This window comes from Synchiropus splendidus, chromosome 5 (genome assembly GCF_027744825.2).
Source record: "Synchiropus splendidus isolate RoL2022-P1 chromosome 5, RoL_Sspl_1.0, whole genome shotgun sequence".
NCBI lineage: Eukaryota > Metazoa > Chordata > Actinopteri > Syngnathiformes > Callionymidae > Synchiropus > Synchiropus splendidus.
In genome coordinates this window covers 31,630,260-31,653,663 of record NC_071338.1, presented here as the reverse complement: position 1 = coordinate 31,653,663, position 23,404 = coordinate 31,630,260, and the positions used below count along the sequence as shown (strand labels likewise).

The following is a 23,404-nucleotide window of genomic DNA, read 5'->3' as shown; positions in this document are numbered from 1 at the left end:
ATCATATTTTAAACCAAGAGCGCCACCTGCTGAAGCCTCATCAACGCATCACTAGTTATCTCCATGCATAGGGTCTACAACAAAGTAAAACATTAATAAATAAATAAAATGAAATTGAGAAAGCAGCATGAGGGGATCAGCATCAGAGAGCAAACAAACAGGAAGTAACATCTGACAAAGTAAAAGCATACAGGAAGTGAAGAGTAGATGAGACAGAGAACTGTGGTGTGGGACCTTGAACTGCTGAACTAAAGAAGCAACACCACATTCATATGAAAATAAAAGATACTAATGTAAAGAACAAACTAAAATACTGGAGTAGAGAGGAACACGAGGATGACCATCTGTCAAAAGGCGTCTCGCTGATCATCCGCAACCATGTTGATGGTCACCTTCTTCTGCTCACCTGAGGTGATGAAGGACTGAGACCTAGTCACAGACACGCAAAGATCACCTCACTGGAGACGGCAAGTAAACAACTCAGCTGGCTTCTCTGGATGGCGTGTCCCCCAAAAGCCGCTGGAAGTTCCTCTGGGAACAGAAAGCTCAGCGATGGGAGGCTCCCGGCAGACGACCCTGAACAGCGCATCAAAGTTGAACTCACGCTCTTTTAACCTCACAAATGCAACAGCAGTTTGGCCAAATTCTTCCCTGGGAAGTGACTCAACCGCCTGTTTTCCACGTGTTCCTGATTTATCAGGAGAAACGTCTGGTGAATGAAAAGTGCCCGCCATGCCGTCCCTATTTTAATCGCGCGATAACAAGTGTGACATGATTCTGAATTTAGATAACAGCCCAGCTCCGTGTGATGTGCCGCGTGCATCGTTTACTCGGAGAACTGGAAAGTGGGTCACCCGTCCCACTGAGAGTCAGTCTGTACCATTCACTGATGCGGAAATAAGTCTCCCACATCAGGCCCGAGCTGCATCCGCGCCACATCGGGAGGAAAGCCCAACAAAGAGGATGCATGGTGGCGAGGTGAGGGAGATGCAATCTGGTCCTCCCTGCTCACAACCCCACGTCTCCCACTCCCATATTAAACAAGGAAAATACAAAGTGCTGACAAAAATACCCCCGGAAGAAAACGGGACATTAAACATCCGTCCGGAAAAGACACCTTTTTTTTTTTTTTTTAGATCCTTTTGAGGCGTCGCATGCGAGCGAACGCCGGACTGTTGGACTCATTTGCTCTAGCGCCGAATAATTATCAGCTGCAGGATCATTTGGCGACGACTCGGGAATCAGCGCGGACCATTGTTAACAGCAACACGAGCCAAGAGCGTGCGTTTGATGGAGTCACACTTTGAAGTCGAGGAGCAAACTGAGATTAAGAAGACAAAGCGCAGAGTGAAGAAATGAAGCAGGCTTCATGTTGAAGGCCATTTGAGGCTAGTTTGTGAGTCACTTTCAGTCTCGTGGTTCAGTGCTTCATGGAAATATTTCTCTTTTGCTTGACCCAGGAATCCGTTTCTGCCTTTTTTTGTCCTTTACATCCAAGTTTGTGGGGCGTTACCTGGAGATTCTTACGCAATGCTTGTTTTCCATGGCCTTATTGAAGATTTCACTGAGACTTTGAGGCTTTAGAATTTGTTGATGGTCCCTAACTGATGGCGGCTCGTAGCATTAGCGCTGCCTGTGAGAGTGTGTCCTCCATCAGTGAAGCCTCATGGGGACGCGGAAGAGGACGCCACCGCCAATATCCAACTGTTTTCACCAGCGCAGCAGGAGACCTGCATGTGTTGATGTGAACCAAGGCAGAGGAGCCCGTCAGAGAACCTATGAGGACCACTCCTTCACATCAAATAAACAGGGATCCAGAGACTCAGAGTCGACCAGTGTCATGACCAAAGGTTCCCTGGATTCAAAATTATTAATCACAAACTACCATGGTGAACCACAGTCCACCACACTCTCCACAGCTGTCACACGCCAGTGTCAGCTGTCAAACGCTGCGGAGCAGGAGAGCGCGACGCCGTCATGGCCTCCTCATGATCACGTGTGCAGGTCCAGTGACGCAAGTGAGCCGCGTGTTTATCGAATTTATCCTGAGATGCAGAGTTGTCATCGTGGACATTGTGTTTGGCGGGATATGGTGCACGCTAAATTATCACCCGTCCCTACTGGAAGGACAGATCACTGCACCATGTTCTGTCCGTTGCACTGAAGCTAGAGTTCTTAATTCGGTGTCTGTGCCTTCTCTCACCTTTGGTCCACAGCTGTAAGAGGTGACTGAATGGACAGGGTCGTGTCTCTGACTGCCAAAATACATTTTCTCCACAGGGCGTCTGGACTCTCATTTAGAGATGAGGTGGGGTCCAGGTTACCTCAAAACTACATGAGAGTCAATGGATAGAAGCCATGAAGGAGTGAGTCAGATTTGTGAGTCCGTCTTTAATGATCTGGGCCGATACGATGATGACTGAGTTTCTTGTTTAAAACAGCAGTCAGAGCAAACTTTTTTATCGGCAGAGAGCTGCAGTTTCCCAGATCTATGGCAGTATTGCAGTCAGGCGTGGAGGAGCTCTCCCGCCCACCTGCATGCCGGCAGGCTGCCGCGCAGGTATGCAGGGACTGAGCGCCTGCAGCTCTGACACCGGGGCAGCTCTCGGCATAATGTAAGGGCGAGTCAAATCCAATGACTGGCGGCCAGGGTCCAGCGCTTTACTCCAGAAGGCGGGCGGCGAGCATTAATCCATAAGCACATCCTAAGCTGGGGGGTGTCATCGCCGCGGCTGCTGCAGGATCCACTCACAATGGTTGAGTTTAAATCCAGAGGAGTGAGGTGAAGACTCTCCCTCCCTCCCTCCCCCCCGTGTGGTCATTCCACACATCAATGTGCTTCGGTCAGAGGGGAACAGGATTTATTGATTTTTATTTCCAGTCTCTATTTTCTCTGTATTTATGTATATGTTTTAGTGGTGGGACTTCAATGATTAATAAAGATTAAGTAATTACACAAAAAAACCCACATTAACATATTGAAGCATTTAATCGTAAATTAAATTAAATTAAATTAAATTAAATTAAATTGGGATGAATCCGCTGAGAATACGTTCCTTGGACTTATGGGGCAAGTTTCATTTTAAGACAAATATTTACAAGACATTAAAAGAGTTCTATTTTAAATAAGGTTATGTATAAAAACGTGAATATAGTTACTATTATTATTATACTATTGTATATATAATAATACTATTGTCAAACTGGTGCAAAATAAACGATAGTTTGTTGTTAAAATATATGTACGGCTCCATCATTTGATTCAGTCATGTACCAAATTTATTCATCATCATTCATCATTCATACATCAAATTCATTCAAATTGAAAAATGTGGCTTCTTGTGGCAAATATTCTTATACAATTAAACTGCGAGAATTGAGATTAATTCATCACAAATTGTCTAATTAATAAGATTTATTTTGATGGAATCCCATCGCTAATATTTTTAAATGTTCAAAATGCTCATTTATTTTATTTTATTTTTAAATATATATTTTGGACTGACTGCTTTGAAGTCCTTCGCCTCCAAGGCAGAAGGATGAATGGACTTTTACGTCTTTAAGGTTGCGTCCACTGGTTTACTTTCTTCAGAAGATTGTTGTGTTTTGAAAGCAGCATGTGCGAACGGAAGCCTTTTCCTATCTTGTTTTATTTTCACCAGAAGAGGGTGTGACAGATCCTGGTACATTCTCTTCAGGCCTGTGTGTGGCGCTCTGTTCAAATCCCTGTAGGACGTTATTGTTGTGAAGCGGCGACATTTGGGGCGAGAGAAGAGACAGACGTGGCAGTGATGTCATCATTTTCTCAGTGTAACGGCTCGACTGAAAAGTCGGGGACACAGAATAAAGATTGTGGTGCTCTACCATGGCGCCACAGTCTTTATTCAGTTGATAGCATGGATGAAATATCTGTTCTGTTCGGCATAGAAACCAACAGACAGGAACAAATAATAAATAATCGACACCATCAGTCCATGCTGAAGTCGGTCTCCTTGCTCGGTTTGTTGTGCGACTCTGTTAGTGCAGAGCTAAAGCTTCTTAGTTCCATTGTCTCTGTTTGTTGCTGCAGCATTACGGCCGTCTACAGTGGAGGCAGCAGCTGCACTGCATAGCTGTCTGACCTTTTATACAAACACTGTCTGTTTGCAGAAACCAGCCTGGAAAAACAGCGTTTCTGAAAGGGTTTGTGGACACGTGTAGACTTCATCTGGGGCAACGGTGAGCCACACTGAGGCGCCCTGGGCTCTTCCTTTTTACTGTTTATAATTGATTAGAGACTGACAGGAGCATCTTCAGATGGAATCTTCATCACGACTAGGTGGAGCGCTGCAGCCTCCGGTCGACGCCAGCATCCATCATGGTGCAGGGGCAGGAAACGGGAAGATGGAAAGATCTCTGGAGAAGCTGTGCTCGAGCGAATCCCTGAGCATCGATGTAAACGGCTGAAATAAAACCATATCATTACTTTCCACTGGCCTCTTGTGTTTACCTCCGTAATGTCTTGAAGAACTTTATCATTTCTAAGTGCAGGATGTGGGAAATGTTTCCCTCCACTTAGTAGCGCTGCATATTGAGAGTGCTCCCTTCAGTAAATCACACAAATATCTCCTCATAACACGCTCGTATTCAGTGTTTTTGCTGCCTTGAGATGTTTGGTTTTCATGGGGAGGAGCGGCGCTATTTGATCCTTGACTCGGCATCAATATTGTGCGGCGAGGGTTTAAAGACGGGGAGATTGTGTTGAGCCGTAACCCCCGCGACTCACATCCCACAGTTGAAAGCAGCATTAAACACAACTTCACAGATTCCTGTTTTACTCCCGTGGCGCTGCCATGCATTTAAGCCCCGCCCTCCTCACCCCAGCTCATTCACTTATCCCCCACCGCCGTCTCTTCCGAGGCCTGGTTCAGTCCGTGTGTGATGGGCCGGTTAAGCTCCTCAGGAGGGCCGACATTGAGAAAAGGGTCTTATCAGTGCGAGGTGAGCAAATGTAATGAGACAGACGAGAACAAATAAAGAGAAACAGCAGTGTCGGGGAAAGTATGATGAGAAATGCATGGAAATGCCGTTCCAAGGTGGGAATAGTTTGGAGACAATAAAGGAAATGAGTTTCTACCTGCATTATTTCCCCGGCGTGATCATGTTTATCGCGCTCTGAATGTAGCGATCGTTCGGCGGAAATGAAGTCGGAGTCCGACTCCTGTTGCGACACTGCTAATGTGGGGTCGCAGCTCCAACATCTTCTTCGTTTAGCGTGATATTATTTCCTGCCTGCGTTCTCTTTCGAGGACGATAAATAAAGAGAGTGAGTCGCCGCACATCTTACTGAGTCACTCCTCTAATGGCACATGGAAATAGCTTGCAGGGTCGCTTCATTCGATGAGAGAAAGGTTTTCTGGTTTCTCTGGAATCACAGATCCATTCGGCACGACACACAAATCCTGGAAGGCGCGGGTAGTATAGAAAATTCCGACACTCCCGAACGCACCGTTCAAGTCACGAAAGCAGGGCGGAGCCACCGACCGCCACGCATAAAGGAAACATATTCCTTGTCTATTTCAACCTGATCTGCTCAAGCTGGTAGCTCAAGTAGCTGGATTTATGGCGGCCTATTAATAATAAAAGATAAATATTTTTTAAGTTAAAAAAAATATTATATTTCACTTAAAACATGTAATAAGCCCTGTCTCCAATGCTTTTATCAGTGATGGGTCGATGAGGCTTCATGAAACTGTGCTGATTTCCAGAGGCCACCAGATGGCACTGTCTGCTGTAAAACGTTTGGACTTCATTGAAACCTCATATTATTTTTCAACCAAGTGCGCCATCTAGTGGCATCTGAACACTAGGACACTGTTTCCTGAACCCTGCAATACTGTTTCATGATACCTCACTGGCTTTTATCGTAGCCAAATCTAAAATAAAACCCACCGATTAAAACTCAAAACAAACTGACATCCTCGGGTGAGGGGCGTAGCTTCTTGTCAACCCCCTTCAATGAGCCTGGTAAATGGTACGGTCCACCTGAGTGTCGCTGCAGACCATGTCCATGTTGACTCTGTTGAGTTCATTCAACTTCTCACTATGGACTGAGGAAAAGAGCAGATTCAGTTCTGAGGCCAAATGGCTACTATCAACTACGAGTGAGGCTTCATGAAACAGTGTCCTCATTTTCAGAGGCCACTAGATGGCACTTCCTGTTCTACAATGTTTGGATGAAATGAAACCTCACATCAGTTTGAAACTGAGAGCGCCACCTGCTGTTTCATGAAGCCTCGTCGGCCCATCACTATCTATAAGTCACAGCAAATAAGAGGCTGGTGAGTGTAGAAGCTACAATGCCAGTGAGGAACCCGGACATATACTGGATTGTGAAAGTATCAAAGTACTCCATTAATTCAAACATTTAAAATGTTGTTTTGATACGAAGCTGCTCTGTTTGTATATAAGATTTGATTGTAGAAATGCATGCACATCAAGGCCACTAGATGAACACAAGTTTCCTCGCTGCATGTTACGGTCTTGCAGTATAGCGCGAGGGTAATACGCCATGACAGTCCGAGGTCATGCTACCAGGCCTGAACCCGGTGTTGTCAAGCTCCTTCACCTTCACAGTGACACCAGGAGCTTTTTATATAGGCATGTAAAGCTGCAAACAAGAGGATGCAGTCGATATAAAGCTTTTAGTCTGAGAGGTTGTTGCAAATAAACTGTCCAGCAGGAGTGGACACACGCGACGTGAAGATCGTCTCCACGCGCGTAAAGTTCCCACCTTGTCATGTTGCTGGCGACGCAGGGCGAGAATCAAAGCCAGAGCACAGCTGATGTCCTTGTTCAGACTCAGGTGCCGCAGGCGCCCTCACTGTATCGGAGCATGACTCCCGGGTCACAGCACGAGGGAGTACTGTTCTATAGGCGCCCGCAGTCAGCTGACTTCCTGAAGACTGCGAGACCTGTGAGTGTGTGCATGAGTTTTGTTTTGCAGATTTTGTGTTGCCACTGTAAAGTCAGGCAGTAGACGTTTGAACCTCAACATGGATGATCTGTGATTTACTGAAACTGCAGGTTAGTAGCCTAAAAACAAAATCATATAGCACCAAGTGACGTGCTGATGACGCTTCATGAAACAGTGTCCTCACTTTCAGAGCTCAGTAGGTGGCGCTCGCTTCAATATGAGGTGAGTTTCATTAGAATATTCAATTATAGGGCTCTTGAAATGAGGACACTGTTTCATGAAGCATCATCAGCACATCTCTAGATACAAGGGCTGATGAGGTTTCATGAGACAGTGTCAGTAGGTGGCGCTGAAGGTTTAAAAATGATGTGAGGATTCATTTAAACAGTTGTTCAAACCCAAAGGTTTTTGAGCAGAGAGAGCCATCTAGAGGGCTCTGACATGAGGACACTGTTTCATGAAGCCTCATCAGCCCATCACTAGCAGCAAGTAACGGGGTCAACAGGAATGGTGCTACACATGTTACTCTAAGGTCATAGAGAAGTGATGCATTCCAGGAATGGATGAAAATACAGCAAGTTGAGAAGCTCTCGGACGAGTCACATGACATGACCTCCACCAGTGAGACCATCCTTCTGTCCGTCCATCTAAAAGCCACTTTTTCCCTCTCAAATCTCCTCTTCTTCTTCTTTCTCTTTCAGCTTCTCCCTTCAGAGGTGGCCACAGCGGATCCTCCTCCTCTATCTCCCCCTGTCCTCTGCTTCCTCTTCTTTCAAACCTACAAACCTCATGTCCTCCTTCTCAAATAAGATCCTCAAATTCACTTGGACTTTTCTTTCCCCTTGTTTATGTGAATTTATTAGCTGTGAACGAGCCGAATACATTGACTATATCTAGTGCTTCGAGCAACGAGTTGCTCACGTTATTGGACCGTTATTTACAGTCACGTAACAAGAAAAACCGACAGTAATGTTTAAGGCTGTGAATAATTTTTTGCCATTTTATTTTGAGTTTGTGTGCTATTTCAGTTTGTGCTCAAGTATTTTTGTGTGTGTGTGTGTGAGAGAGGAAGCTTTTCAAGGTAACGTTCTGAAAACTGTGTGTGTTGCCATCAATAAATAAGTTCTGATGAAAGTTCTGCGCATCCTCTTCCACAGCAATATAATGCAAAATAATATTCATAATAATTTTTCCATTATGAACACTCACGTCCACTTTGGATCAGGCTTAGCAGTTTCTCTTTTTTGAGTGTCTACTTGATGTCTGAGTATTATATTCATAGATTTCTTCTTCCTTGTATATTTATTATTATTTTTTATTCATATGAAGAAAATGGTTGTCTCAACAGAGGAGGTGCAAGAGAAGGTGGTGTGATGGCAAATGACCAGACCATTGATACTTCAAATGAGCGTCGACGGTTTATTCAGTAAAACAAACTTGACTTGACCTGGACTCACTTGAGTCCCGACATGTGTTCTGTCTTCCTTTAATGCGACGACTCACGTGCGGACCGGCTGGGGAACCTCCACGACCCCTCGATGACCTGATCTGACCAGAGATGAAACTCTCATTCACCAGTTCTGCTCCACGACAGAGGCTTTACATCTTTGTTCCCCGTCTGTTTGTAATGAGACTCGATCTGTGAGTCCAGCTCTTCTAATGTGTTCGGTCACGGAGGGAGGTCCAGCTGAGGTGCAGGTGGGGACTGTAGCGTAGTGTTGAAGTGTTTCCCCAGTGAGCCGCCTCATCGGTGCAGACCTCACCTGACACTGACCGCCAGCCTCCTGTAGGGGGCGCCCGAGATCCAGCGGCGGTGAAGACGCTGGTGATGACTCTGATCACCTCAGCGGCAGGAGCGGCTTCTGTCACGTGATGTCACGGACTGATCAGTCTCAGCCTCTCCAAGTGTTTTGTTATTCACTGTCAGCAGAGGGAGCGGCACCGTGCGCGCGCTTCCTTGCTGGGACCACACTGCCCTCCTGTGGCCGATTCTAAAATCACACCATGACAACGACACACTCAAATATGCGCTGTGTATAATCACGCTGTTGCGCTCGCAGGTCAATTCCAAAATATCTTATATATTGTGATATATTTCATACATATTTTTTTGGAACGATTGGCTGTGTCGGCCTCCAGTTTAGGGCGCCCCCTGCCGCTCGGACCTGAGATCGGCTCCAGCCCCCGGCGACCACATGAGAAAATAACATCAATAACATCTTTTTTTTTTTTTCTTTTTGCAATTTGGTCCTTTTTATTTTTCACAGAGCTAGAGAAGCTTGTTGGTTGTGATGGCCTGATAATGCAAGTCCTATCCCCCGAAGATGCTTCACTTTTAGACAGACAGCGCCACCTAGTGAGCTCTGAAAATCATCACTGTTTGAAAGCATCTACCCTTTTTCTAGGCTATTTTTCTGCAGGGGTTGGACACCATTTAAGGTGTTTGCATTATTCTGACCCTGTATGTTCTGGTTCACTTGAATTAGATTTCATATTTTTTGAATGGAAAGTGTGTTTAACACTTTTCCCAGCAGAGTTCTCCACAGCAAACACACTGTCTGAGCTCACCTTCATCGTCCTCTGGTCCTTCCTTCATACACCTCATTTGTCGTCCTCCTCTCCTTCACCTCCAACAGTCTTTCTCTCTCTGTCTCTCACCTCCACCAAACCATCTGGTGTCTCCAAGCTTCTGCACTAATTTCTAGTGCTGTCATTTTAACGCCCGTTTTATATTGAGCTTTAGTGCCTATTTGACACAGCCTTAGTTTATTTCTGAATTTTATTTATTTCACAGAATCGCTGTATTTTAATGATATTTTTGAAAACAGCCTTATTGTATTTATTTCACTGTATTGCTGTATGTCTTTGACATGTTTGAAGGCAGCTTTATTGTATTTATCTCACTGTATTGCTGTATGTGTTTGACATGTTTGAAGACAGCTTTATTGTATTTATTTCACTGTATTGCTGTATTTGTTTGACATGTTTGAAGCCAGCTTTATTGTATTTATTTCACTGTATTGCTGTATTTGTTTGACATGTTTGAAGACAGCTTTATTGTATTTATTTCACTGTATTGCTGTATGTGTTTGACATGTTTGAAGACAGCTTTATTGTATTTATTTCACTGTATTGCTGTATGTGTTTGACATGTTTGAAGACAGCTTTATTGTATTTATCTCACTGTATTGCTGTATGTGTTTGACATGTTTGAAGACAGCTTTATTGTATTTATTTCACTGTATTGCTGTATGTGTTTGACATGTTTGAAGACAGCTTTATTGTATTTATTTCACTGTATTGCTGTATGTGTTTGACATGTTTGAAGACAGCTTTATTGTATTTATTTCACTGTATCGCTGTATGTGTTTGACATGTTTGAAGGCAGCTTTATTGTATTTATTTCACTGTATCGCTGTATGTGTTTGACATGTTTGAAGACAGCTTTATTGTATTTATTTCACTGTACTGCTGTATGTGTTTGACATCCTTGAACCATGCACCTGGCCTCACTGCTCTGTGGATGTGCTCGACCTTTACTTTTGGATTTCATTGATGAAGCACAGTTCAGCAATAAAACACTGGATTTCAAATCTTCTCTTCTCACTGTATTCAACTGACTAGTCAGGCACTACAATGTTTTAATATCCTAGAACTCACATTCTTTATCAGGAGACCTTTAGCAGATATGACATAAACATGCGATTAATTCAATTAATTTTTTTTAATCGACTGACAGCACTAATTTCTGATCTTCTCCTTCAATGTCACCCCCGATGACCACCTCAGTATCTTCATCTCTGACTCTTCAGACTCTGACTCCTGTGCCTTCTGGCAATATATATATATATATATATATATATATATATATATATATATATATATATATATATATCACATCAGTTGATAGACAAAGAGTGCCACCTACTGAGTATATATAGAAACCTTTAGAGGAAATCAAATATTTACGATCGTCACAACAACAAAAACCAAAGAAAATGTAATTGTGAATAATAAAGTCTTGTTTCTCATCAAGAGGAACTTCAGCAACTCACCTCGTTTTCCATCAATGTTTATTTACAGATGTGATGTTCCCACACACATGTGACTTGCAGTAACTCCCGCGTGTTACATTTGGTACCACAGTGAAAAGTGTTCCATAAAAAAGCCAGACACTAAGAACCCTGTTAACAAGCAAGTATTCTACCACAAATCACGGCAAGGGTCGTCATGACGAACATCATTATACACGTCTGTGGCAGCTGGAAATGTACACACGGTGGTCAGAACTCCGTGACTTGTTGAAGGACCAGTTTGGCACGAGACGACTTGAGATGTGAGACCGTCTGATTCGGTTTGTACATGCAGAGAACACCAGAGGAAACGTTGCTGGATACAGAGTCTCACAACAAAGAACCTGAATTTACATTGTTATCCAAAAACAGAAAATAGATCTTCTAAGAATTCCCCTGAAGAGATCGGATGAGTTTGCTTCTCAACAAAAAAATCTTCAGTCAGATCTGCTGGCGTGATAGTTCACGAGGATATGGGAAAACAAACGTGACCCCTGAGTAGATAAAGTCCTGCACGGAGAGGTATGAGCGTTCCAGGGAAGCGTTTTTCCTTTCCTCGCCCCGCACTGTCGACGGGCGGAAGAGGCAATTTATCGGAATCGGCAGATGCGTTTGACAAGAGCTGATCGAAGATGATGACTTCCAGTGACCTTCACTGTTGAGTCAGGGCTGGTCCTGTCGTGAAGACGAATGCATACGTCGATATTTGGCACTTGCAGATTATGAAATGTAGTGTAGAACAGTATTGCGGTGTTTGACAACAGAGGTCCAAAATCCGACATCAACCAGGGAGACGTTCAGTTCAGAACTGAATTACTGGGCTGAAGCCGTGCTCATGGGCCTCATGAAGAGCCCTCATTGTCCACTAGATGGCACTCTCTGCTCCAACACCTTCGGATTTAAACAACCATTCCAATGGAACCTCACTTCATTTCTAAACCAAGAGCACCACCTGCTGGGCTCTGAAAAAGAGGGCACTGTTTCATGAAGCCTCATCATTAGCCGCCAATGCTTTGCCTCTTCCGGCCAGGTCCACCACTGACCACAGGTTGACGCTCGAAGATGTTGCTGGAATCTTCCACTCGAACTTTTTACAAAGTGAGTTGGGTCTTTTCCCATCTACTCTGAAGAGAAAACCATTTGTCTTCTCTTTCTCCTGCAGCAGCAAGGTTTCAAGGTGGCACCTTCACTGAGCAAAGACTGTTGTCTGGTACTTGTCAACACACGATAACTGAAGTATATTTTGACAAATTGACTGAGAAAAAGACCACAAACACCGAATGCTGTGTCAGTGGACCCAGGTCTCTCACCGGTCAAAATCAGATTTTGGACCAACGTCAGACATCAGTCATCGGAAGGCTCGAACTACACCGATAGCTAGTGTCCCATTTGGGCAGCTATAAAACTGGTTTAGATGACTTTAGAAACATGGCATAACAGACTGGAGGAATGATCTCATGCTAGAGGTCAAATGTTTTGGTTTTCCAGCTGGATGACCGAGTCATACCAAGGTAGAAAGGGGACTTAGAGAGGGACAGATGAGGCTTCATGAAACAGTGTCTTGATTATCAGAGCTCAGTAGGTGGCGCTCTCAGTTTAAATGTGACATGACGTTTCATTGAAATGGTTGTTCAAATCCAAAGACTTATGAGCAGAGAGCGCCCTCTAGTGGGCACCGAAAATAAGGACACTGTTTCATGAAGCCTCATCGGCCCATCATGCCGACGCATACTGCAAAACAAGGTCGAGATATCCACCAACTACAGGAGCCAAAGACTTTGTTCTCCACAAGAGCCTTGCAGTCATTTAATTCAAACAAATGACAAGAATTTGAGTCTGAGTTTACCAAGCTGGCGGTGGTCCAAGGTTTGCAACAAAGTTTGGGCCAAAAGTATCTGAGAAAAGGGAGACCCTCCCTCAAAAAAAAAAAAAAAAAAAAAAAAGATTTTTCCAGTTAACTATTTAAAGAACATCCTTGTTCATGGAGAACCCAAAGACTGCAGATCACAGTTCCACACTCTTTGTTTCTTATCAAATATTTTACTGCAGTCACACAGAAACTGTTGAATACTGGTTTGTCCACAAAATCACTGTGTTCAGATAAAATAAACGAATGCTATAAAACTCTTGTACGAGGGTCATTGTCAAGTGTCGATTCTAATCTTTGACTTGACAACTCTGTATTTACTTTGGATAAAGACGTTGAAAATGGCGGGTTCACAAAGCGCTGTCAAGGTGTGTAATTTTCCGTCTCTGTTGTCTCAAAATCTGAAAAGAAAAACTCCATATTTCCTTCTTTTCTTGACCTTCTTTTTTTACCCTGGATATTGGAAGCTGACTTCCTGACTGGACTCAGTCAGAACTGTGAAGGAGAGCGAGGAGAATGTCGACATACTTTCTACCGAGAGTCTGCGGTCAGAAACAATAAAATGCGCTACAGAGTTCAGCATGTTTTACAGTGAAACAAGGCAAACGATTTCAGACTCCAAAGCTAACAAGCTAAAGAGGCTACACCGGGAACTGGTGATATTGCCGTCCTTGTAAACGCACCGTCAACACAGTCTTTGCATACAAAAACTACAAAACGATTATTGAAAAACCACAAGTTAAAAAAAAAAGACATTCGGTGAGGCTTCAACTATCATCGTCTTCGTCGCCAGGTCGGAGAGTTCGCAGAGGTCGACGCAGGAATGTAAAGCGCCTGAAGGATCCACAGACCACATGACCCGAAGCTACATTTGAACTGAGTCGCAGGAACACTTTGCGGCGATCGCACTTGTCGACAGGTCGACTGCCGAGGACCGCTGAGGTATGTCGCTATGCTGTCGTGGAATGGTCTTCCAGACGTTGCCTCTGCGTTTCAGTGATGCCGTCCAGAGTCACATATGAAATGATGCTTTAGTCACCTGAAGGGCCCACAGATTCCAGTTTCTGTGTGGTGTAAATTGTTTTGCAAAACCTCTCAGTTGCTGTGTTTTTGAGACCCTGGGTTCGTGATGAGGCTTCATGAAACAGTGTCCTCTTTTTTCTGAGCTCAGTAGGTGGCGCTCTCGGTCTAAAAATGATGCGAGGTTCCATTTAACTGATTGATCAAATCTGAAAACATCAGTTCAGAGGGTGCCATCTAGTGGGTTCTGGAAATGATGGCTCACTTGGTGCCATCTACTTCAGTCCATAAGTGGAGATGACACTTCATGAAGCTTCGTAGTTTGACCAAGGCATTAAATTAAATGATGCTAATAAAATGAGAATTGTGGTGGATGCAAACAAAATGTGCAGTTTGGAGATTCATTTAAGTAAAATAACTTTTTTGTTCCCCAGACTGGACTGAGGTTTAACAACCCTCAGGTTGGTGTAAGATGCATTTAATGCAAGATGGACTCCTTGGTTCACTGCACATGGGTGTATTTACACTTCCTGAACGTGATGCTTTTGAAGCCAAATGTTTGAATATCTGGAGTAAACAAAATACATTTCCCCTGGCATCTTGCTGCAAATTCACTGCAGTTTAAGCTGCTGTAGTTTTCGGGGTGATGTATATCTGCTGCACCTCATAAAGCAGAAGTATTCAGGCGGGACAAACCTGAAATCTATGGGGCCTTTAAGCTTTTTAATTCGACATCATAACTGCGAGATCACGACGCTCTATGTTCCGTGAACAGGACGACAGAGCCGGTTGAATATTCAAACATGGCGAGGCGACTGAAGTGAGACTCAGTCATGCATTAAAAAGACAGTTCCAATCCGACACACAAAGAGCGACCCACCCGGCGCGAGCACCGTCCTCTTCCTACTGCAGTACTGCGAACCCCCCAGCGCTGGCTTGACAACCAGGCCCTTTGTTTTCCATGTGAAACCACTGAATCTCTCAGAGACTTGCCAGGAAGTTGGAATAGCATTAAAGTGATACGGTCATCGTCGGACAAGAATTCCTGCCAAGAGGTTGTCAAATTGAAAAAAAAAAAAAAAATCCCATCAAAAAAGTCAAATATTAAACCACACAGGGAACCGTCCTGAAAAAGAAATGAGGTAGCGTTGTTGGAGGAATGCACCAGTGACACTGCACAAACCACTGCTGGCTCACTGGGAGGAGAACTGTGCGAACCAGTCTGTCTGACGCCTTTGTAATATTAAATAGATCATCACAACAGGCCAGTTTTCCGGCCTCGTTCTTTTGAAACACAATCACTTTTTTCCCCCGGTTCACTTTGAAATAGGTTTGTACCAGCCAAAAGTCACCAATTCACAATTCTGCAGCACATTATTTCAAGATCATGAAGGTTAATATGTTGCCTTATGGAGCCAATTATTGGTTACTGGACAAAAAAGAAAGACGCTAAAAAGAATCATTTGGACACTTGATACACGAGTGAGAATAAAACTATCTGCTATATTTTGTTGGTGTTTGGATCTTAAACTTTTTCACCATATTCATTTCTCCAAAATTATGAAAAATGCTTTCAAATAGTCAGTCGCTCAGTTATTGTTTTCTCAGCTGTAGCTCAGAAATAACAATAAATAATAATAATAATAATGATGTGTTCAGCGACTAATTTTAAGTTTCAGGAGGATTCAGCCTGAAATGTTTTCCTCTCAACCTTTGTCTTCCAGTGTGCTCCCTCACCAATTTTAGTGGCGCTGGACCAACTGTGTCCAAAACTAGTTTTTTTGTTTTCCAATATCTGTAGAAACTGTTAATATTATATATGTTTTTTTTGTGCTAAGATCTGAGCGTATTTAGAATATGACAAAATGAGTTTCACTTCATGTACGTCGTCAGCCATTTTCTTTCTTTCTTTCTTTTTTTTTTCTTTTGGACCACTTCACTTTTGGACCACAGCAGTGAATATCACTGCCATTAAAGGTAGTGTATCGCTGATGAAGCTTCATGAAACAGTGGTCTCCTTTTGGGGGTGCTCTAAGTTCAAAAACAACGTAAGTTTCATTGAAACGGTTATTGAAATCCAAAACCTTTAGAGCATAGAGTGCAACCGAGTGGGATATGAAAGTGAGGACACTGCTTCATGAAGCCTCATCATTCTCGACCACAATCCGTTCCAGACGGCCGTTCGAGAAGAGAATAGTTTGAAATCTGAATCGATTTTCCCATTACAATGAATGGAAAAAGAAGTAATGCGTTACAGGTCCTAAAAGCGACTTCAGTTCTAGGCCAAATTTTAAGAAAACTAAACTTGTGTGAAACGAAAACTACCAACAAACACCAAAGTGTCGTAATAAATGTTAGATGGTCCCCATTAGAATTGAAAACTTGTGCTTCTCGATATCCCAATCGTGCCGGAATCGTCCGAAGCCATGAATAGCACCCTGTGAAAAAGTCATCAAAGAGGCTGGTTCGTACAATTCTCACCTGAATACACATCAATATTGAAACAATAAAAACATACAATAGAGTTCGTCCCCGTCGTGTTTTCGGCAAGAGAACACTGTGCCTGAACACGTCGGGCACCTGAGAGTTCGCACCTGACACCTGGAGGTTTGTCCAAGTACGTGAGCTACTGTTAAGACAGGCATGCGTCTTGTGTGTGTGTGTGTGTGTGTGTGTGTGTGTGTGTGTGTGTGTGTGTGTGTGTGTGTGTGTGTGTGTGTGTGGACCCTGAGACAGCAGGAAGTTGTTTACAAGAGAGCCACACATGTGCTCTATAAGGCTGATTCCTCTGTCGATTCTGGAGCGCCCCCTAGAGGCTTCCGCTCGTCCTGACTGCGGTGTCCTGGTTTCTCCACCCACCAGCGTTACGGACTCTCTTGAGCGGAAGTGAGTCATGTCGGGCCAGGTGGGAATCGAAAACTTCTCTCAGTACCAGGGAGAACGTCAAGTACAACAAAGGATATAGCATATATTTATATATTTATATTCATGTGTTCATATGTACACGTATGAAACAAGTTCATTTCAAAGGAAGAAATGTGGGGGGGTGAAAAATGCCCCCCAAGTGGGTGAGAGACGTGTGACCGGTTGTTATGGGCACAGAAAACTGTGTGTCGTTGAGGTAGAGTGGACAAGACCGGAGCTAACAAAGGGGGCCGCCGAGATGGATCTCCCTGGGGCGGAAGGGCAATGTCTCGAGTCGCCGTTTTCCAGGACCGGGCACAGCGTCTTAGGTGAGTGGAACCCATTAGTCAGCCCCACGTCCTGGTGCCGGACCAAATCGGCGCTTGTGTGCTGTGTCTTGCTCTCTTGCTCCTGGTGGTGATTAGCCAGCGGTTTCACCGGGGGAAGACTCGGGGGGCTTTCCAGAGTTTCCTCCTCGGCAGGCAGGCTCACCAGAGAGTAGCGGTCCGCTGGTAATGGCGGCCCACTTTTCCCATCGTTCTCGTTGTCCGCCTTCGCTCTCCCGAGGTCCAGGAGCTCAGAGTGAACGATGACTTCAGCCTCCACCTGGTTGCTGGAGACGGTCGCACACTTCCTCCTGTCCACATCCTGCAACAAGATAACAGCGCTCAAACCACAGGTGCTTTGTCCTCACTGGCTCCTTAGAATATGACACTACTGAAGCAGAAGAGGTGGAGTAGCAGCAAGCATGACTTCATTTGGTTTGCATGACTGCACTTTCCTACGTAGTACATGTATATCCAGCCTCAGCTAAGCCTGTGTGACATAAGAATTCCATCGGTTCCCAAGGTTCTAAAGCTGGTGGGTTTGTTTGTGTGTGCAAGAACGTTGCTCATTTCCTATAGTGAGGGCCCTCACCTGTGTGACCAAGAAGTATCGTGGTACTGTAGATGTATTGAGATGAGACGTGTGCAGGAGATATTTAACTCATATTTTACACTCGTATGGTTTTCACTTGTACGGCCAACGGGCATTTTCATTGGTGTGCGTGACAGCTATTCACAGGGGAATCAAAGACGAACACGTGCACACAAGAATGTTTCTGTTTGTTAGAGAAAGTTGTTTTTGACATTCTGGATAAAATGGTTCCTATAAGTGTGTACACCAACTTTTTTCTCACCAGGTCATGGCCCAGTTTCACATGTGCATGCGAGGATTTCACATCTGTGCATGCGAGGATTTCAGATGGGTGCAATAATGGATTTTCACAGTTGTTCTTAGAGTATTCCACATGTGTGCATGCAAGGACTTCTGAGGCATACCACAGAAGATCTTCACATGTGTATGACGGGATTTCTTTATGTGTGCATGAGAGGATCATGCGTACACAAAAGATCATTTTTAGTGGTGGGACTTTAACGAGCTAATTCGGATGAATTAATAACTACAAAAAATGTGTTAAAATATTTAATTTAATTTAATTTAATTCAACAGTTTGCTCTCCAGGTTGCAGCTAGGATGAGAACAACAACAACAAACATGGAGGAATCATCCCAGAACCAAAGCAAACAAAAGCATCTGTTTGCTTTGGTTCAGGGAGGTTTTTCACTACACAATGTCCAGGGTTTCCACCACTCTGAATGGACTTGAGATTCTTATAACATTGAAATTCTTATGCAAATATTTTCAAGACATGAAAAGAGCTTTAGTTTAAATCAGGTGATATAAAAACTTGAATATAGTCACCATGGTGATTTATTGTGCTACTGTCAAACTGATGCAAAATAAACAATATTTTGTTGTTTAAATGTATGTGTGGCTCCATCATTTGATTCAGTCATATGCCACATTCATTCACATTGATTTTTTTTTTAACTGAATCCCACCCCTAATAATTTCATACATGTGCATGGCAGGATTTCATGAGTGCTTGAGATGATTTCACTTGTACAAGCGAGGACTTCCATGACACGCATAGCATATAGAGGATATTCACACATGGATATGAGAGGATCTCATGTGTGCAAGGGAGAATTTGATACGTGTGCAAGACAGGATTTCATGAGCGCTGGCAAGGACCTCATTTGTTCGTGACAGCATTTCACAAGTGCATGAGAGGATTTCGCGTCCGTTACTGGGACAATTTCAAGTGTGTGAAAGAGTTTCGAGGGACAAGATGCTTTAACGTGTTCATGGTTTTAGGCGTATTTGAGTGGTTATAGGACCTATACATGTACATGTGTGTGACCTCAACATAAGCTCTCATTACAGGCACTGCATGAGCTCTGTATCGTCTGCATCTCCATTAGAAACCTCCGCTGCACTGTGACCATTCGTAATGTCTTGACATTATCAAGTCCATCTCAGGCTCCATCAGGGGCCCGCGCTGACTTCATCCACGGCACACAATCATCTTTAAGTCAGGAACTGCAACGCTGCTCCAATAAAAATGTCAAAACGCTGAGTGACTTGGCCCCATCGACAGTCCAGGGGCCGCCATCGCAGAAACACATCGGCGGGCTCCACGTCTACACATGCCATTAGTGCTAGTGACTCCTAGAGTTAGTGAGACAGCTTAACCGTGAGGTGGATAAACATTCGATTCGGTCGATCCATTTACCGTGGCGTTATCATTAGTTATGGCGAGCGCTCCGTTAATGAGTTTGGGAGAGTCTTCTGTTATGGTGTCCCTGTATCGAGTGATTCTGTTGGCCCAGTTATGACTCACAGAGCCGTTCCAAGCAGCCTGCAAGGTGCACAGCACAGTGGACGGACAGTAGATACAGACGTTATCCCGGCCATTCATGGGAGAGAGCGTTTCCACCGGCGGGGTTCTTACCTTCAGCTCGGACGCAAGGTCGTCCTCCGCGCCCCCCGGAGCCGCCAGCAGGGTTTGCTCCTCCGGGGCCTCCTCGCGCTGCTCACCCGAGTCTTGGCAGGACGGGGGCACGAGGGTGTCCAGCTCGTGGCTGTCAGTGCACCCCGGCATGTCAGAGGAAATGGGGTAGCCTCCTCTTCGGTACTGAAGGGCCACAGCTGTGGAGTCCAAGCCACCATGAGCTTCTCTGTTGGGAAGGAAGTCAGCGGTGAAACGGTTACTACTTCCATCATGCCTTTCTACTTGTAGGGAAAACCGGGGTGGAAAAAAGCCTCACTCATATGGGTTCAGTTTTATCCAGGGACCGGTTTTGGTCTTCACTTATCTTTGATTCGACATATCTTTCGCCCAATTTCATGGTTGTGAACCACAGCACTGGAGTACATTTGTACCTCTAAACTGTATTTCCACAAATCACATTCGACAGAAGCTGTAATTTGCAGACAATATTCCGCTTTTACTTTCGCAAAAATACAGTTTTGACGCTTAGATATGTGGGTTCTACATGGCAGGCACGTGACATTTTGGGGGGCTGGTGCTCAATTCATAGAAAAATTACAAATAAATATAATCGTTGTTGTTTGTTTGGGCTGACAAACCTTCAAAACAACTAGTGAGGGGCTCATGAGGCTTCATGAAACCTCATTTTCACAGCCCACTAGATGGCACTCCCTCTCAGTCTCATATTCTCTCTGTCTGTGAACAACCATTTTAATGAAACCTCACATCATTATTGAGAGCATCAAACTGAGAGCGGCACCTACTGGGCAGTGAAAATGACGACGCAGTCTCATGAAGCCTCACCAGCCCATCGCTATAAACAACACACAATGGAATCAGTGAAATGATCAATATGCTATTGTGACAAGTTGACACATTGTCCACGTATATATATATATATATATATATATCTATACATCTATATATATAGATATATATATAATTTAAGCGTGAAAAAAAAAAACATGGGCTCCAGAAGGGGCACTTTTCGCATGCCCTTTTTTAACTTTTCAAGTGCTGGTTGTATATCTGTGCACGGTCTCCCGCTTTGTTTCGCTTTGCTTTTTTTGTCCGCACTCAACCCAAGGGTCACGTGTCCATACCATACCTGCTCTTGCCGTTCCGAAAGCTGAAGCACATGCAGAGAAGGATGCAGATGAGGCCCAGACACACGCCGACTATGATGCCGGTCACTGCGTGGACGTCCAGCTCTGTCAACAGAACAGAAGAGACGTTCTGCTCAATAAAGGATTATGACGTATCTTTTAAATCCTTATTGACTGAGAAAGGCCGCGCCTGAACTGAGCAGTTCCTCATTGGGATTCATTTATTCCGGGGATCTTTGGCAGCCTGAAGACGGAGCCAGGATGGAACAGATGGCCGGGTCTCTCGCCCGCCCACTGACCACGTGGGTCCCGCTCACACACACACACGCTCGCACACACGCTGGCAGCAACACAAGTGAGCAAAGCAAACCTGTTACTCTGTCTTATTGTGAAAGATCCCAGCGAGAGCGGGGAATTCCCCGAGCTCTCAAACGCAGTCCAAGCTGCTCATTTATTCTCTTTACTGCTGTCTGCTACAATATTTGCACACAGCCAAACAGTTAAAGGCCCAGTCTGTTGCTGCTTGTTGTCTCTTCCTCTCATTGTGGTTTGAAAAGCCAAGCAATTCAATTAAGATCGCTTGTTCTGCACACCCAGCGGGGGGTGGGGGTGGGGGGTTCATCAATGAGCCTCTCCTGTCCAAACACACTTGGCCAAAGCAGAAGGATGTTCTCCCTCCTGCTCGTCTGGAGCACGTCTCTGAAGGGGCTCTTTCATCATCAGGAAGTCTGTATCGTGACATAGTGCAGTTCCTCGCATGTCAAGCTTTTATTTTGTTAGTACTTCCTGTTCTGCTGAGGGGTCATCGGAAGCCTCAACAGCTCCGTCCTGGACTTTATATTTCCTCTGCAAATGTCTCTATTCTTGTTGTGTTGTTCTCCTTTTGCCTTTGTTGGTCTACTTGTGTCATAGTTTCCAATGGTGGTAAAGTTCCCCCATATCGGACCTGACCCCTCCTGGCCTCCACCTGGACTCTTCGTTGAAGGCCACATTCCATTCACGATAAGTTCTGGTCTATTTCTATTAAAGTGTTTGTTTATATTTTTCATGTCACTCTTGTCTCCTCACACATTCACTTGGTCCTTAGAGGTTCTGACACACCACAACGTTCAACTGAAGAACCTTACAAACACAAACTACATCACAGGATTCTTTTCTGTCCTCATAACCGTCCTTCAGTGTTTCCCATCAAGAGGAGTGATACGCTTATGAGGCTTCATGAAACAATGCCCTCAGTTTCAGAGGCCACCAGATGGCTCTCGCTTCGATTCGAACAAACATTTCAATGACATCTCACATCATTTTGAACCAAGAGCGCCTCCTATTGAGGACACTGTTTCATGAAGCCTCATCAGCTCAGGGTTGCCACGGTGTGCCCTCATCTGTCTATCGAGATCATCCTCTATCATCTTCATGTCCTCTTTCACCCTCAGCCTCCCCTCCTATATCCTGGCATCTCCATTTCCAGGGCTCTATGTCCAAGCACTGGTTAAACCATTATTCTCGAGGTTTTGCTATAGCAACGTACCGTACATCGGAACGGGAGTGTAGACATCCTTGACAGCCGAATACGGTCCCGGTCCAACCACAGTCGACGCTCCCACTTTGAAAAAGTACTGCGTGCCACTGAGCAGACCGTGGACCTCCTCGCTGGTCATTTCTCCTGCAAGTCAAGACCATTGATGTGACTCAGTCGGAGGCTTCTCATGAACCACCTGGTTTCATCCTGTCTCACACAGTGAGATGACTGCGTTTTCTTATTCGCTAAGAAATAAATATGTGTGTTTGACTAGTAGACTAATGCTTCTGTAGTTCAGTTGGGTCTCGTTCTTGATCTGACTCCCTTCACTGGTCTTGGTTTCAACTTGGGCTCTCAAGTCTTGGCCATGGACTCACTGTCTCTGGCTCAAAGCGGTCTCGGTCTAGGTGTTCTTGAATACAATATTAGTAGAATGTCAAACACCAAATGAGGAAAATAAATTCATCAACATGGATTTTCTTTTTTGCTCGTGTTTTTAGCAAAAGTATTCACCAAGTCACTGTTCCAAGTCTATTCACTGCACTTATTTCAAAAATTCAAAGATCAAAACATCCAGAAATGTCGCAAGATACAAAAGAAAAAAAGTCAATATTTATATATTTCATTTCTTATTTGATTACATAGATGCTGATATTACATTATTATTATATTAATTATTAAACAGCACTTCAGTGATATTACTTGAGGCACATGATACAATCTTAGTTCAGACTAATTTAACTCGAAATTTCACAAAAAAATAATGGTTCAGTTCTTGGTTAATGGTCTGCTGTCAGTTATGTAGAGGAACTGAGATTGACCTGCAGACTTCAAAATAAAATACAGCACACTAAAATGAAATCACGGCGCCCTGGAAGTGACATGCATGTGTTTATTTTTTTTTGGATGTGACATGCATGACTTTATTTTTTTTTTTAGCCCGATATAACAGTTACTATGTTTCTCGAGATAATTTTTATCTCGAGAAACATAGTGGTTACCTCCTGTAACCACTATGTCTCCCATGGCTGCGTAACTGTTCGTCAACGTTGTCAAGTCTGTGCGTGTTTAACACCCTGATC

At 44.2% G+C, this 23,404-nt stretch overlaps 1 protein-coding gene across 2 annotated transcripts in view; it reads right to left on the bottom strand.

Moving 5' to 3' along the window:
• Positions 1 to 11,054: 11,054 nt before the first annotated feature.
• igdcc4 (immunoglobulin superfamily, DCC subclass, member 4) overlaps positions 11,055 to 23,404 on the bottom strand; it is a 71,504-nt gene continuing 59,154 nt past the window's right edge. The window contains exons 16-20 of one of the 2 annotated variants that reach the window (XM_053864823.1): positions 22,332 to 22,466; positions 20,806 to 20,908; positions 19,659 to 19,884; positions 19,440 to 19,565; positions 11,055 to 17,467 (exon numbers count right to left, since the gene is read on the bottom strand). In XM_053864823.1, the coding sequence (XP_053720798.1) occupies positions 17,006 to 17,467; positions 19,440 to 19,565; positions 19,659 to 19,884; positions 20,806 to 20,908; positions 22,332 to 22,466 (1,052 nt within the window). In that variant the 3' untranslated portion in view covers positions 11,055 to 17,005. The remainder of the gene's footprint in view (positions 17,468 to 19,439; positions 19,566 to 19,658; positions 19,885 to 20,805; positions 20,909 to 22,331; positions 22,467 to 23,404) is intronic. The other variant, XM_053864824.1, reaches the window with a different exon arrangement.